The following is a 15,965-nucleotide window of genomic DNA, read 5'->3' on the forward strand; positions in this document are numbered from 1 at the left end:
ATGTTGGTCAGATAATGCAGATGTGTGGAGAACTTACTTATCTGAACATATGGGAAGATGCCAATGTTCCATTTTGAGCATTGCAATGCTAGAACTAAGTGCCTTTTAGAAAGATCTTCAGAGATAATTTGTATCAACACTGTGAAAAGCCTTATGGTACTATCACTTGGCAAGCTGCGTATGTGTGTATCAATACCATTTAAGGCTTTGTGGTGGGTATATGTCAACTCCTGGCTTGCTGAGTGCACAGCCCTAACATATCATAAAAAGAAACAACTTATTCTACTCCCATAAACTTAGTGTGGTACTTACTGTGTTGTACTAGGACTAGTGCTAAAAGCTTCAGTCAGGCCCAAGGTAAACAACACAGATAGCATGTCATTAGAAGCAGACCTTCCTGATGAAAAACATCTGATTGTTCGCAGCACTGTGCTTGCCTTGTTTTGCATTGTGAAATTATGCTTGTTTTGCTTTCCCCAAACTGTATATAATTCAAACTCTTCTGTCTCTTTTCTACCTAGGTCTCACAGCAAGATGCGTGCCTGGATTTTCTTCTTCCTCTGCCTGGCAGGCAAGGCCCTGGCGGCACCAGTGAGTATCATACTTAGCCTTGCAAATGTCAGACTCGATATTCACAGTAGGATGACCACCTTTTGACAGGGAGAGGGCCTGGGGCACCACATCTCCCTGCCACAAAAAAGGTCTATCTGTTGAACATCTGATGCAGCCAGCCATCGTATAGGCTCCTGCAAGGGAGGAGAAAACGCAAGCTAGCAACCAGTCAATAGAGCAGCTATGTCGTTAACTATTTGTGTTTATACCAAAAGTAGAATGCTTCCAGGATCCTAAATTTGATTTAATCTCTTTCTCTTCCCCCCCCCCCCAAAAAAAAAGATTCGGCAGAGACTGATATAAAAGGCATTTGTTTTGAGTACAGAACTGAACGCAGCCCCACTGGATAAGAATCCACTCTTGATTATCCCAAACCAGCTTCATTGCATTAATTAGGTAGGGAATATGCAGTTCTCAGATGTTGTTGGACTGCAACTCCCATGATTCTTCACTATTGGCTAGAGTAAAGAACAAACTGCAAACCAGCAACAGCTGGAGGACCACACATTCTCTGCTCCTGGCTGAGGGCAAAAAAAGAAGTAATTTGCTGTTAGAAGTCAAAGGTCATTGCTAGTTGATTGCAGATCACTTGGACTTCTGTCCTGATCTGTCTTCAGTCCTGGTTTAAAGAATGTATGGGTTAAGTGTTTATGGAAAATATGGCAAGCAAAGGCTTCAGATGAGAGCAGTGCATTGCTACTTCCAGCCTCTCTCTGGCTTTGGTTCACTTTTATCTCCCCTACTCCATGATGTCTTCCTCTCTGTGAAAGCTTCTGCTTCGTTCATGTTTCCTTATCTTCATCTTCCTTCTTTTCCCTGCCACCATCTCATTATATCCAGATATTTTGTTCCGTTTTGGAACAAATTTTGCAGCTTGTAAAGGTTCCATTTTGGAAACAAAGAAAACAACTCATGCATGGCTTACAGGCAGAGGGTTACTTTTTTTGGATTACAACTCCAAAATATAAAGGAATGGTTTGGGCATTATAATTTAAAAAAACAAAAACAAAAACAATTCTTTCAAGTTCAAGATACACAAAAATCTGCCAACAGGACAAAATACAGATGCACACAAACATACCTCAAGCTCCACTTTTCTCAGAAGACCTGTTTTCAAAGGCATGAGTCTCTGCCCAAATCATGCCTTAAGGATAGGAGTGTTGTGAGAAGTATTGGCAAAGTTCCTAGGATGGGGCCTAAATTAGGGGACAGTAGAAATTCATGAAGCTTAACCCATTGAATTCTCAAGAAAGTTGTTTTGAAGAGAATGAGTTCCCAATCCTAGGCAGTTTCGTAGAAATACGCCTTTTCAAATTGTTGGATTTCTGTCTGCCAAAAAAAAACCAAAAAAAAAAAAAACCCACAAAACCACAATAGAAGAGAACTCTATCAGGAAACTGACCCAACTAAGCAGTGCTTCCAGGGAGTTTCCCCAAAAAATGTACAAGGTTAAGTAAACGCTTTGACTCTCATGCCAATCCTGCAAGGTAGAACAGCCACTACACCCATGAAACACACAGGCACCCAAGAATCCAAGGCAGGAGCGATACAGAGTAAACATAAAAGAAAACAAGAAAGCTAACTAAACTACCTAGTACTTACATATAGTGTAGCAGCAGCATAATATCAGAGCATGCACAAAATACATCATGGTATAACAACACAGAAACTGACCACAGCATCTTCTAAGAGAAAACTAAGCTCACTAAAGTAACTTTTGAACTTCTTTCTATGCCTTATTCATCGCCTTCCAGAACTTTCAAGATGGTAGCAATCTGGTTTCAAATTCTCCCAGATGTCCACAAAGACAAGAGCAGTTTCTGCCTTCTTCCTTCACCACGGTGGAAATTATTCCCTAATTAGCATAATACCAGAAAATAAGCCAACTCGCCTTGGAGCCACTCTAAAATTTCTTATTTCTCTCTTACAGCAGGAGGCTCTGCCAGAAGAGATGGAAGTAATAGAGGATCCAGCAACAGAGGTATGAAGAACCATGCTATCGACTCTCTCCTTTCTCTTCCAAGTGCTTTGTTGGAGTGGCTGGCAAGCTTTGCTTTTCTGAATGTGTGATCATGAGCTGAGAGGTTGCAGAGACAATTTGAAATATAAGTATTGTCGGTATCACTTAATTCTGCTAATAGTCCCCTTTGGGTGTCTTCTACACACACACTTTAGAGTCTTTGTGCTCCAAACCCAGGGAACATGCAGCTCTCATATGGAGCTGCATGTTGCCTAGGTTTGTAGCACAATATAAGAGCTGCACATCGTGTGTGTGTGTGTGTGTATACGTGTGTGTGTATATGTGTATATACACATACACAGAGAGAGAGAGAGAGATTGAGAGGGGGGGCTTTGTCTATATAAACATCCTTGCTCAGAGGATTTGTTGGCTACCGGCTACATCTGTTGGCTACTGACCAGAGCTTGGAAATAATGAGCTGCACAGTCACATGTAATGACTGAGTTTTTGTGAGGATGATAACAAAGTTACATCTAAAAACTAATATAATGAGAAGGAACAACCAAGCAGGAGGAGTTTAATGAGTACATCACTTATTACATCTTATTCACCTTTAAAAGAGTATTCAAAAGCATTCTGAACAGAATTTTTCAAGTACAGTATTATGCCATTCTTTAATTAATCCTAATACAGTATTCCCTTCCTTAATTGTAATGAATGATGGGGGTGGGGGAACTTTGCCATGAGCTGCTGACTGAATTTTTTAAAGTAAATTATAACCTCTGACAGTATGAAAATATTTTTGTACAGTGTGATGCTAATTCAAAGCAGCCTGCCCTTGTTTTTATGATGGGAGATTATAGTTGTCATTGTCATCATTCATTGTATAATCACCAGTTACAAATGAAAACATCTCCATGAGGCTTGATTTCCTTCTATTTTATTGGTACTGTCTTTCTCTTTAAAGGGTATGTTCTAGTATGGTACAGTATATGGTAACTGATCTATTCCAAGAGAAACACTAGCTGTAGTGCAACAGGAGTTGTAGTGTGGAGGGTGCCAGGCTGGGAAAGCTAGTAGATCCCCATTGGGGGAGGGCACCCATATGGTGAGGAGGGTGGACTAGTAGTTTCTAACCTTTTATATAGGGCGTCTCTTCTGTAAAGGCCATGGGTAAATCAGTGCACACCATTTATTCTGTCTCTTTACTCAGGAACCTGTGGGCATCAACCCCGTTCAGGTAGAGGTCGGAGAGTTTGAAGAGCCTGTGGTGGATGCCGAGGAAATTGTTGCTGAAAGTAAGTGGCTTGGGAACTTTACAAAAGGCATGTTTTCTACATACCTGGTTTTTGTCTGTAATAGAGGTATACCATATTTCCCCGAAAATAAGCCCTACCCCAAAATAAGCCCCTTCTCCAACCAGCCACTCCCTTCCCAAGCACCCGGTAGTGGCAGGGGACGATGGGCAGGCGAGGCTCCAGCTGGGGTGCCAGTAACAGTTTTGTTCACCTCTTTGTTCTGGCTTCTGAAGGCTCACGGTTTGCCGGTGGCTGCAACTTGAGCTCCAGCCGGCTCCAAGCTGAGCTGAACCATGGTGTTGCACAAGCGGGTGAGAGCGGAAATGACAGAACCCATGGTGGCGGGCAGGGCTTCTGGCCGAGGACTTCATCCTGGGGCCAGGGGAGGAGGGTCGCCCACCCTCGCTGCTCAGCCCTGCCTTCCAGCAACTCACGCCCCTCCTACTCTGCTCTGGAAAGGCAACTTTACAGGCTGCAAATGAGAATACTTTGGGCGCCAAAAGCATTCCCCCTCAATCTCTCATTTTCACATGATTTGAATAAATGTACATGAAAAAAAAATAAAACATCCCCTGAAAATAAGCCCTAATGTGTTTTTTCGAGCAAAAAGTAATATAAGAACTGGTCTTGTTTTCATGGAAACACAGTAGCTATCAGGTCCAGAGGACCTTGAGGGAAGGAAATTACCTAGAAGACACAATCCCTCTGAAGCCAGTTCCTCCCACTCTGATTTGACTGCTGTGAGATCACTGGTATCTTCATAGGCATTATCTACAAAGTGCATGGGAAAGGCTTTCACAAACACATGTAGGTGCCTAATATAAATTTTCAGTACATGAAGCCTAATAGTCTAAATTGACAGCCTAGCAGAAGAAATGGCTGCCACTTGATAGCCAACTTCTATTTCTTTCCATTGTTTCCTTTTTGGTGCCCATCAATAACAAACATAATAAGCTGGACTTCTCTGGGCGTTTTACTCCATAAACATTCTTGTTAGCCAGTCCCATGTCGGTGAGCCAAGCAAATATAGAGCAGGAGGGCTCAGTTAAGTGAAAAGGCAGAGAACGCCTCTCCACGAATACTTGTCCGGTTCTTTATGAAGCACCAATGATTCTGTTTTGATTTCCAAAATGGCTTCTCTGATCTTGTTTAGACCCCTGCCAGAACCATCACTGCAAGCACGGAAAAGTCTGTGAACTGGATGAGAACAACACCCCTATGTGTGTGTGCCAGGATCCCTCCAGCTGCCCAGTCAGCGCTGCAGTGTTTGAGAAGGTGAGAGGAGGCTTTAGATTTACAGCAAGGAGGAACGAACTGAGGCCAGTACAGCAAACAGTCAAAAGTGGAGGTTTTGAATACAGTGATTACTTTAAGTGTCACAGAGTGGCTCCTGTATATCAGAGTTTGCTTCTGGTGATGCCCACAAAATCTGGCTTGGGTGGATATAATTGGAGCTGATCACATAGTTCTCTAACAGACTACCAACAACTGAACCTCTAAGGGCATGTTGGACGTTTCCTGTGTAACTGCCCATAGTTTAGTAGTAGAGTTTAAACTCAGTGCTCATTGTGACAGTTCCCTTGCTCATGTTCCCCCTGGAGGGTCCAAAATGTAAGGAACTGTATCAAGCAATTTGCACAATTTTCAACTCCACCAGGTTTTTTGTAAAGCAAATGGGTTAATTTTCCACTCAAGACCAAGTCACTCCAAAATACTTTGGGAAGGAGGCTGAAGGAAGCTGTGATTTGAATGTTTTTCTGCCCTCACTTGTTAGAACTGATCTAAATAACTATAAGGTAGTGTAAAACCTGCTTTTCTTGTGATAGCGCATTGGAAAGGATGTGATGGAGCAGCTCCAGAAATGCTAACATGGGACTGCCTTTCCCCCTCAGGCTCTTATTAGTCAAGGACAGGAGTAGAGGTAGAGATCAGATTGCCTTGGCTGATGACCTGCAGCAGATGTAAAGAAGTGTGTCTGTTCAGCCTCTCAACAGTGTTTGATAAGAATTGGGTGAGACAGATCATAGAGGAGAAGAGAGGGCCGTTTCTTGGCAGTAGTTCTTGTCCTATCTGTTGAGTCTACCAAGGGGTTGCTACTCTGCCCCTTGGAATTTGTTTCAAAAGTATAGCAAAGTTTCTTCCCATATGCAGTGGTCTTTCAAATCTATACGCAGCTGCTGAAAAGGTGGTCCATCAGATGAGGTTGCAGTGCATGACATCAATATACTGGCATCCAACTCTAGCTTTTTATTTGCCTAAGATAAGAAATAGTTCAGTCCATGAACACATATTCGGTTCAGTTATGGCAATGGGTGACGGCTAATACACTGGGGCTTAGATCAAGATGTGGCAGACATGTCTAGCCTAGGTCTGAAGGGTTGCTCTCTTCCCATCTTGCATAAAGTAAAAATGACCCATGCCATGTTTGGACACTGTCACTGTCACTGTCTAATGCAGCTCCTCTTTTCACAAAGGTATGTGGCACTGATAATAAGACATACGACACCTCCTGCCACTTCTTTGCCACCAAATGTGCTTTGGAGGGAACCAAGAAGGGACACAAGCTCCACCTGGACTATATTGGGCCTTGCAAATGTAAGTTTTTAGCCTAAGGTTTCAGAACAATCCACTGAACACAGTAACTCTCCAAGAATGACCTATGTTCACTATCTTTTTAAAACAGCAAAATCCTAATGTGGGCATAGGTATATCTAGAGTATGAATGCATCACCCTAATTCAGCATGTTCACTATAACTGTGGTGACGATCACAATTTTATGACCTTCACCTCATCTGTTTGCAAAAACATTTAATCGAAAAAAGTTACAGTTGGGAAGAATGCACTGAAATAGGAGACCCATGTGCCTGAGAACTGGGTCATGGAAAGGCAGGCTATACATATATCCATATGATATCAACAACAAATACGTGCATGTAGCTGAGCAATCAGCAGAGGGAATCTTGCAACTACATTACATGAGATGCTGAAGTGGGAGAGGAAACCAAGGGTACTTCTACAGTTAGCAGGTAGTACAGAAATGCCACATTTTGTTCACTCTCTTTTTACATGAGATGCACAGAAGACCGTAAACGAGTCATTGTGTTGTGTCGCATTGTACCAGCCTCTATTTTCCTGGTGGGTTCTCCATTGTTTTTCAGCCAGTAAGAAGTCTGGCTTTTTAAAAGAGAAGGGAAGAATTACATAATCTTCAGAATCAGAGGTACATTTAGCACTACCCTTTCAGCTTTTGAAAAGGGCCATGTCCTAATAATGTGTCAGGAACATCAGTTCCTCAGGTATGATGAACACAGAATGTGTGATGAAGATGGCTTTACTGTGTTAGGCATTGGCTAGGTATGTTTAACATCCAGCAGAGAGGCCAAAGGGAAAAGGGAGGCAGGGGTCCTGCATTTTTAACAGTAACACAGAAGGAATTTCAGCATATGTAAGTTACAGAATGCTGGCTGGAAGGCTCAGTGGTTGAGGTATCTGGCTGTGGAGCCAGAGCTTAGGAATTTGATTCCCCCCTGTACCTCCTGTGAACAGAGCCAGCCTGTATGGCCTTGGGCAAGATGCACAGTCCACGGATGCCTACAGAAGGAAAGGTAAATCAGAAAACCCTGGAAAAGGGTTGCTATGAGTCAGAATGGACTTGACGGCACATGGTTATTATAAACTTACGTACATGATAAGGAACCTTTGCTGACCAGTTTCCCTGTTCTACATCACTGTTAAAAGTGCAGGAACCCTGCCCCTTTTCCTTTCTGGCCAACTTAGTTTAATGTTCTCCCCAATTTTAAAACAGTGGTGATTTTCCTTGTTGAGTAGTTTCATTTACAGTGCTAGACAGCTCGGCTGATAGGCTTTCTCTGGTTTTCCTGATGTTTCTTACATAAGGATTTTGGCCCTAGATGTCAAGTAAGGGACAAAGTAGACTGTCAAGACCAGTACAGCATTATCTTCCAGCAGCCTGCTGGCTTTGCCTCTGAAGAACAGCCATGTTCTTATTAGCAAGTGTTTTCCTGGCTTCTCTTTGCCCTGGCTCAAGGTATCTGCAGCTGCTCCTGATGTTTGTGGAACACACTGTGGGCTACGATGATTTCCTGTTTCCCAGTAATCCACTATAAGGTGTCCTGTGTAACTAAGAAGCTCCATAAGACTGAGTGTGGCATTAAAAAACAAAGCAAAAAAAAGGGGGACAGCATAAATCACAAATATTTTCCCAGCCTTATTTTCTGAGCAGGAAAGGCAGAGTTAGATCATGTCAGAACACCAAATGTGTGGTCAAGGCAGTTTTACAGTATTAGCTGCTGTAAGGATATTGTTTTTCACTTCACATGGGTCCTAATTTTAAAGCAGGCAGCTGTCTCCGAACCTCGTTTCAAGCAATACATTAAGATTCCTGTTCCCTATTTATCTGAATAATAGTGGCTAACATTTAAACAAATGTGGCACTAAACAAGTTGAATTTAGACCATTAGCAATTTAAGCCCTAACCCAAACAATGAGAGCTGATTAAGTCAAGTGTAGCTTATCTCCAGATGTGATTGACTATACAGTAGCTCCCATCCATAGCCAGCATGACCATTGAGCTCAGGTAGAGTAAATAAATAATATAAATAATTAATATAAATAAATGACAACGATGAGAGTTCATGATATCAAGTGACACCCAAGAGAGAAATTTTGAATTGGGATGGGGGGAAGCTCCAACTACTGCTTCTAATTACATGCAGATTTTGAGATGCTTGAAATATATATTCATGTGAATGAAAATCAAGGGGTCTCTCACAGGTTAAGGAAACTATGATACTTCTGGTCTGATTCAGACCACTAAATTCTGCTGTTTGTGGAGGATAGCTTTCCTTGTGTGCAATACAAAATGAAACACAGAGAAAAAATGTTTAACTGAAGAAGGAATGCCACTGCCTCATATCTGATGGGATGTTGTATCTAATCACAGGGCAATCATTCCCAGCCTTCAGTCCCCAGATGTTCCCAGACTAAAATTCCAAGAAGGTTTAACCACTAGCTGTGCTGGCCAAGATTTCTGGGAGCTGTAATCCAGGAACATCTGGGGAACCAAGATTGGGAACTACTGATCTAGGGCAACATATTTTGTTACAATTGTTTGAAGTTTAAAGACAACAAAACCAGATTGTGTTTTACTGTGACTATACCAATAAGCCTCTTGATGTGTTTCAGTGATTCCTCCCTGCCTTGATGCTGAGCTGACCGAATTCCCCCTGCGCATGCGTGACTGGCTGAAGAATGTCCTGGTCACTCTATATGAGCGTGATGAAGACAACAACCTGCTGACCGAGAAGCAAAAACTCAAGGTGAGCATGATCAACTCATATGCACATCTCCAGACCTGTACAGTGGAGAAATCTTCCTGAAGTTCCAGTCAAGGTCAAGATCTACCAACCGTATCTTAGCAAGGCCAACACAGCTACGATAGTTTTACAAAATGTGGTGCCTTCCATATGTTTGGAATTATAGTTGTCACCAGTCCTAACCAGTATGGCCTATACTGTTTTGCACAGTAACTGAATCAGATTAGGATGGGTTGGTCTGTTGGAAGCTAACCTAATTCAATTACATTTCATATATTATATTGTAATATATATATGCTTGTAAATGTGTCTCTATTATGGCAAACCCTCCAGATAATGTTGGAATGAAATTCTCATTGTTCGTCACCAGTGGACATGTTGGCTAGGGCTGACAGAGGTTGTAGTTCAGAAACATCTGGAAAGCCACATGTTTCTCCCCCTTTGCAAAAGAGACAGAATTGGCAATAATACATGGATGTTTAATATATACTTCTAGCAATGTGCAATGTCATGTGTGCAGTGACCTCAGCTGCTCAAACATGAAGCAAACTATACATCTATAAAACCCGTCCTCGTATATCACCTTGCCTGACATTCCATTTATATGCAAATAGTTTTCACCAGATGGAAATTTCTCTTGGGATAGTAAGGCATGCACTAAATCTCATGCCATACCCCCTTAATGCATATTTTTGCCAATAATTTATACAAAGCATCTCTGTAATTCTTCAGGGTAAGGGAAGAAATTCCAAATGGGAGGAGGGGGACTCAAACTCTTTTTAAATTGCACATTGCAATTCAGGTGAAGAAGATCTACGAAAATGAGAAGCGCTTGGAAGCTGGCGACCACACCATGGAACTGTTGGCCCGTGACTTTGAGAAGAACTACAACATGTACATCTTCCCTGTGCACTGGCAGTTTGGTCAGCTGGACCAGCATCCCGTTGATGGGTAAGAATTGACCTGTTTGACAGTGGAACAAAACTTCTTGGAGCATGTTGGACTCTGCTTCATTGGGAGGATATTAACAGAGGTTTTGTAACTGTCTCTCACAAGTGTTTTAGCTGTGAATTTTGTGCATTAGTTAAATGACCTTGAAGTCCTTTCAAATGCAACAATTCTAGAGATCCAAAATGATATGTGGTCATTATCTCAACTGGACAATGAGCCTGTTGAACAGACTAGCACAAAAATATAAAGAAGAGTATGAAAAAGAGCACAAGTGCGAAAACTTAATTTGAGGGATGAGATAATTCCTCTTCCTACAACTCCACTTCATGGCTACTCCTGCTCTGACTCACTTGTACAGCCATAGTGATCAAAGGAAAATCCTTTTGTTCTAGGAAAAGTCCTAATTGATGCTATCTTCTTGGTGGGGTTGTGATTGTAACCCTCTTTCCATTCTTTTCAGATACCTGTCCCACACCGAGCTGGCTCCTCTGAGAGCCCCCCTCATCCCCATGGAGCACTGCACCACTCGTTTCTTTGAGACATGTGATCTAGACAATGACAAATACATTGCCCTTGAGGAATGGGGCAGCTGCTTTGGCATTAAGGAGAGTAAGTATCACATGTCCATTCCTAAGCCACCAGCAAGGCTGGTCCAACAAATCTGGAAAACTACATGTTCCCCACCCTTGGGCTATGGAAAGTATTCCCAATTCCAAATATCTCTAATTTATTCTACTTGACTTAAGAGTGCTTGGGAGATGTGTTAAGATCATAAAGTAATATCAGTTGCTAATAGTGCTATCTTATTCACGACTCCTGTTAGATAACTCTTCAAGAAGTTACTCTGTCAGGTAACTTCTTCTACCTGATGAAAAATGGGTGGAGCAAATGGCAGACTTATTTGACATTCATAATTACTATTTTATTTCATTTTCACTTTATTCTTTTTTGAAGCAACTCATTCATTGGACTGTAAAGTTGTCTTCCTGCCTAGCAACCTAATTTGATTAACTTCATCAGCAGAATATATTCATACATACTTTAAATGCTACATCTTCCATAAATCAAATGGCTCTAGACCTAATCAGTATTCTGGCCAATCAGTCAATCATAGATTTCTCATCATATAGTATGGCTGTATCCAGCAAAGATCTATGTTCAAATCCCAACCATGTAAAAAACTGGCTTAGAGGTAACAGCAATAATGAACGCTAGAAGAGGTCAAAAAATCACATTGAGATTGACTAAACTCACCCACAAATTAGCAAACCTGTTCTTACTTTTTTTCCCCCTTTTTCTTTTACAGAGGATATTGACAAGGATCTTGTGATCTAAACGGAGCATCATAATCTGTTGCCTACAACTCAACCTTTTCTTCCATTTTTAACAGTTTGAAGGGTTTTTTTTGTTGTTGTTCTACTGGGGACAAGGTGCTAATATAGATCTAAACTTATATATTAACGGTGCTAAAGAAAGAAACAGAAAATTGTTAGTAGCCTAATCTATACCACTAGATTATTCAGCTCACGCACTCATCTGTGTTTCTATTGACCTTTTAATTAGACTGTATCACTACAGTGGGAAAAAACCCTACTTCTGTTCAAAATATCTATCCCTTCATTGATCCTCTCTTTCTTTTTTAATCTTGGTTAAATTTGGGTTATTTAACTCTCAGGCTAAGGAACTCAAAACTCCCTAATTAATAGATGGATAGAAAGGAAGGTGTACCAAAAAAAGGGTATTGAGAGACAAGGCTTTGCAGAGTCAAATGGTGTCGCTGTTTTTATTAAAAAGTAGGTGACTTGGATTTTATCCCTTCGTGAAATGGAAAGTGATGGCAGTGGAAGAGGCCTGAAAATTTCAAAATGGTGACTTTTTAAATTGCAGTTTCTGAGCTGACAAAACTGAGCACAGATTCAAACAAAAATAGTAACTGAGCAAATGAGGCATGTGGGAGGAAAAAGTCTTGTAACCCACCCATCCCCCTTTAAAATAAAAAGTTAAAAATGCTACCTGCTTCATTGCTACTCAGTGACTGTATTGTTTATTGCTTTGTTTGGCATGCTTTAAAAGTCAGATTTCATTCTCACCTAAGTTTGGTTGTACTTTTTTTTTGTTTGGTCTTTTATCCTACTGTGATTTATTTGCAACTGAAACACATGTTGTAAGACAAAACAATGTTTCCCTATATATCATTCCTCCATAACTACAAATGACCACTCCAATATTTCTGTCCTGTCTTAGGAAGCTAACTTTGTAAGTGATGCTCTTACTCAAAACATGGTATGTGGTGCAGATTATTGACCATATGAGGTTTAGCTGGGTTTGGATTTCTTTTAACTGAAGAGTATCCTCATACAAAACCTTATTAAGGTCACTATAATTCAGTTCCTGCTTGACCACAGATAACTAACTAGTTGTAATAGCACTGAGATACCAAATGTGGTATAGCGGATAGAGTGATCATTTAATGGTGCAGCAGCTAGATAGTCCAAGTATCCCAGCAAGAATCAGTCTAGATCTTCCCACACAGAGGCACTTTTGGGTATGGAGTATCAACCACATTGCATCTCAAGCAACTCTGTCTAAACCAGTTTAGAAAGCTTTTTTTCCCTTTAAAGCAAAAAAAGAAAAACAAAACACCTTCCCATCTCCCCTTCCATGCTCTGCCTAAACTGCTTAATGATCTTAAGGAATTAAAAGCTTCCCTGATGCTCACCTGTGGAAGGAAAGAGAAACAAGATTTTCCATTTCTTTTAAATTGTTGCTAACTGGCACTCCACATCAGCAATGCTTTGAAAGGATTGAAAACATCCTTTCCCTTCCCCTCCAAGGCAAACAATAAGGAAGCTTTCCATTTTTCTAGTTCCTTCGGTGGCCTCAGCCAGGTAGCTCTTTAGTTTAGTCCCAGGAATCACAAGCCCTGGAATCAAACCAAAATGTTGTGCATTAAAACAAAACAGTAGCTCCTGACAAGGACCGAAAAAGGTGAAGATAGTTATCAATCATGGGCAGGCTCATTCAAAATGCCATGTACATTGAGGTCTCTCTCCAGGAAAAAGAATGAACTAGCCTATCCCCATCCCCAACCCCAACCAAGCTACAGGACAAATGTCCATCGGATCGTACTCTAAGGCTCTGGATACCATGGGATCAGATAAATCCCCACACAGCCATGGGAAGCAACTGGGGAGGAGTGGAACTTGTTCCACAGACTAACAACATGCTGGGTAAAGAAATATTTTCTTTTGTGTGTTCTCACTCAATTTGAGTTTATGTCTTCTGGTTATGGTATTGTGTGAGAAGGAAAAGAGCTTCCCTCTACCCACCACTCTCTTCTGAACCTTTTCCAGTTCCACAATGTCTTTTTTGAGATGTGGTGACCAGAACTGTACGCAACACTCCAGGTGTGGCCTTACCATCGTTTTGTACAATAGCATTATAATGCTGTCTGTTTTATTTTAAATCCTCTTTTCAATGATCCCTAGCATGGAATTAGCCTTATTCACTGCTGCCGCAGCTCTGTGCCTATTCACTTTAATACAGCTTAGATTCCTTTCATTAAGACTGAAACTCTGAGGGCCAATCTGTACTCTAGACTGGCACTGGTCAAACAACAGTGTCCGTAACCTACAAATTTTGGGAATTGTAGCTCTATGAAGGGGCCCATCAAAAATGACTCTGCTCATGCACCAAACAACTATTCCCAGGACTCTTTGAGAGGAAATTGGTACTACCTACACACTGGAGAGATAATGCTCCCAGAGCTTTTCTCTAGGTGTGCAGCTATGCTCTGTACCTACTTCCTCTTCCATCTTAAGGCTTTACCGATACAGCAGATACGAGAGAACAAAGCAGAAGAGGAACCAGATGTAGAACTAGTTGAAATGGATGGTTAATACAGTGGCTTGCTGAAACCAACGTATGAGGAAACATAAAGGCTCTTTACTAATTAATATGAACATGTAACTGAAAGTTGTTATGGAAAAGAAATGCCTCCCATGTCTTGGACTGCTTCAGATTATTCAGAAGGATGTCTCAGTCATAACTTTTTTTATGCTTATGTTTGTCACACAAACAAACGTCTGCAAAGCAGAGCCTGGAAAGTAATCTTTAGAAAGAATTACTAAAATGAGAGGTTGAAGCTCTGTGCAAATGAATAGTGAAGAAATTATGCACTGGAACATCATCCTGCCACTGCTTAGCTATGGATTGCTTCAGCATGTCAATACAGCCATTCTTCTTGAAAGTAACTTTCCAAGCACTGCCCTGAAGTTAAACACAAGCACACCTCTCATGGAAAACTAGACATGTACCAAACTTCAATCATAAATGTTAAAAAAATTATAACAAACCTCTGCCAACACCACAACATTCAGCAGAGAGCTCTTCAGCAGAACAAGGTAGAGCCGATGTTAACTGATCAATCTGGAAAAAATTTAATCAGAAGGCATTTATGCTATAGCTTGTCAACTGGGGTGTGGGGTGGGGTGTGTGTCTCTTCCCTACAAGAGGAGGGCAGATCTGAGGACAACTCATGTGTCTCTCTCTGGGACAAGATGACACTATTCTCCCTTTTATGACATAGCAGCAGGGGTGGAAGAAAAGGAAAAGAAAAGAAGGAAGCAATATTGGCTTGTGCTTCCTATTTTGCCACTAGTGGCTGAGTAGATTCTAAGTCACAGTTTCTTCTCATGTTCTGCAAGCTCCTGATTTTCATACTTACAAAAAAAATACTCAAAACGAAAACAAACTCAAAGTTATAAAAACAGAACATTGATTATTCTGGTCAATACCAAGTCCTGAAGTGTTTACTTGGAATTCCCATGGCCATGGTAAACCATGATGCCAAGTTTAATGTCAAGGACATTAAACTATCAAAGCTCATTTCAATCTACCAACATCATCTCTAGGTTTTGCGAATGCTGGCATTTTTAATATCTTTGCTTTCCTTAGCTTAGTGAGTGCTTCCACATGGGTGTTTACTCTGGAATAGACACACTTTGCTTACTCGCTTATTCTGTTGCTTTTTCACTGTGTGGAAATGGGCAGAAAGAAGGGAGAAAAGCAAGCCATACCAACATGATGTAGCAGTAGGCTGTTCTCTATTTACTCCTACAAGTCTTGCCTCACCAGCAAAGACCAAAGCAGAAAAAACAGCTTGTTTTTTCACTTTTTAAAAGAAGTAATGCGGCGAGTTGTACAGATTTGAAAAAGGCAGGGCAACCCTAGAAGAGAACAATGAACATCTATTTGAAACAGTTTCCAGTAACCCAGTGGTTCCCAATCTTGGGTCCCCAGATGTTCTTGGGCTAGAACTCTCAGAAATCCTGGCCAACACAGCTAGGGGTGAAGGCTTCTGGGACTTTTGGTCCAAGAAACATCTAGGGACCCAAAGCTGGGAACCACTGGGTTATTGGAAAGTAGACATGGTATTAACATACAAGCCTCATTGCCGAGGCACATATGGAAACCATATTGTAGGAAAGGAAACAGGTTAATAGAATATATATAAGCAGCACATCTTGCAGTTTGCTTTTTAATCCAAAAAATGTGCATTCTTCTTCATGTCTAGCATGACCGCAAGGCTGAAAATTCAAATGCTCCTGCTCTTTGGTAGTAGAACTATCATATGCAAAAGAATGTCTTGCTGCATTTTCAGTTTTTCCCCTTGCTTAACATCAGGACTGTGCCTGAAATCAATTAGAGCATCAGGAATTCAACAGTGAGCCCTAAACAGATGAATCAACTAAAAAAATGTTTCTGAAGTGCTCTTAGTGGCCTGAATCAATCAGCTGTTGTACCAA

At 41.1% G+C, this 15,965-nt stretch overlaps 1 protein-coding gene across 1 annotated transcript in view; it reads left to right on the plus strand.

The window, feature by feature from the left end:
* Nucleotides 1-12,247, plus strand: part of SPARC (secreted protein acidic and cysteine rich) — a 32,921-nt gene extending 20,674 nt beyond the window's left edge. The window contains exons 2-10 of the mRNA XM_020809969.3: nt 522-591; nt 2,543-2,593; nt 3,786-3,870; nt 5,024-5,145; nt 6,345-6,465; nt 9,077-9,210; nt 10,010-10,158; nt 10,619-10,767; nt 11,465-12,247. Of these exons, the coding sequence (XP_020665628.3) occupies nt 535-591; nt 2,543-2,593; nt 3,786-3,870; nt 5,024-5,145; nt 6,345-6,465; nt 9,077-9,210; nt 10,010-10,158; nt 10,619-10,767; nt 11,465-11,493 (897 nt within the window). The 5' untranslated portion in view covers nt 522-534 and the 3' untranslated portion in view covers nt 11,494-12,247. The remainder of the gene's footprint in view (nt 1-521; nt 592-2,542; nt 2,594-3,785; nt 3,871-5,023; nt 5,146-6,344; nt 6,466-9,076; nt 9,211-10,009; nt 10,159-10,618; nt 10,768-11,464) is intronic.
* Nucleotides 12,248-15,965: the final 3,718 nt, after the last annotated feature.

The sequence above is a fragment of the Pogona vitticeps genome, chromosome 2 (genome assembly GCF_051106095.1).
Source record: "Pogona vitticeps strain Pit_001003342236 chromosome 2, PviZW2.1, whole genome shotgun sequence".
Taxonomy (NCBI): domain Eukaryota; kingdom Metazoa; phylum Chordata; class Lepidosauria; order Squamata; family Agamidae; genus Pogona; species Pogona vitticeps.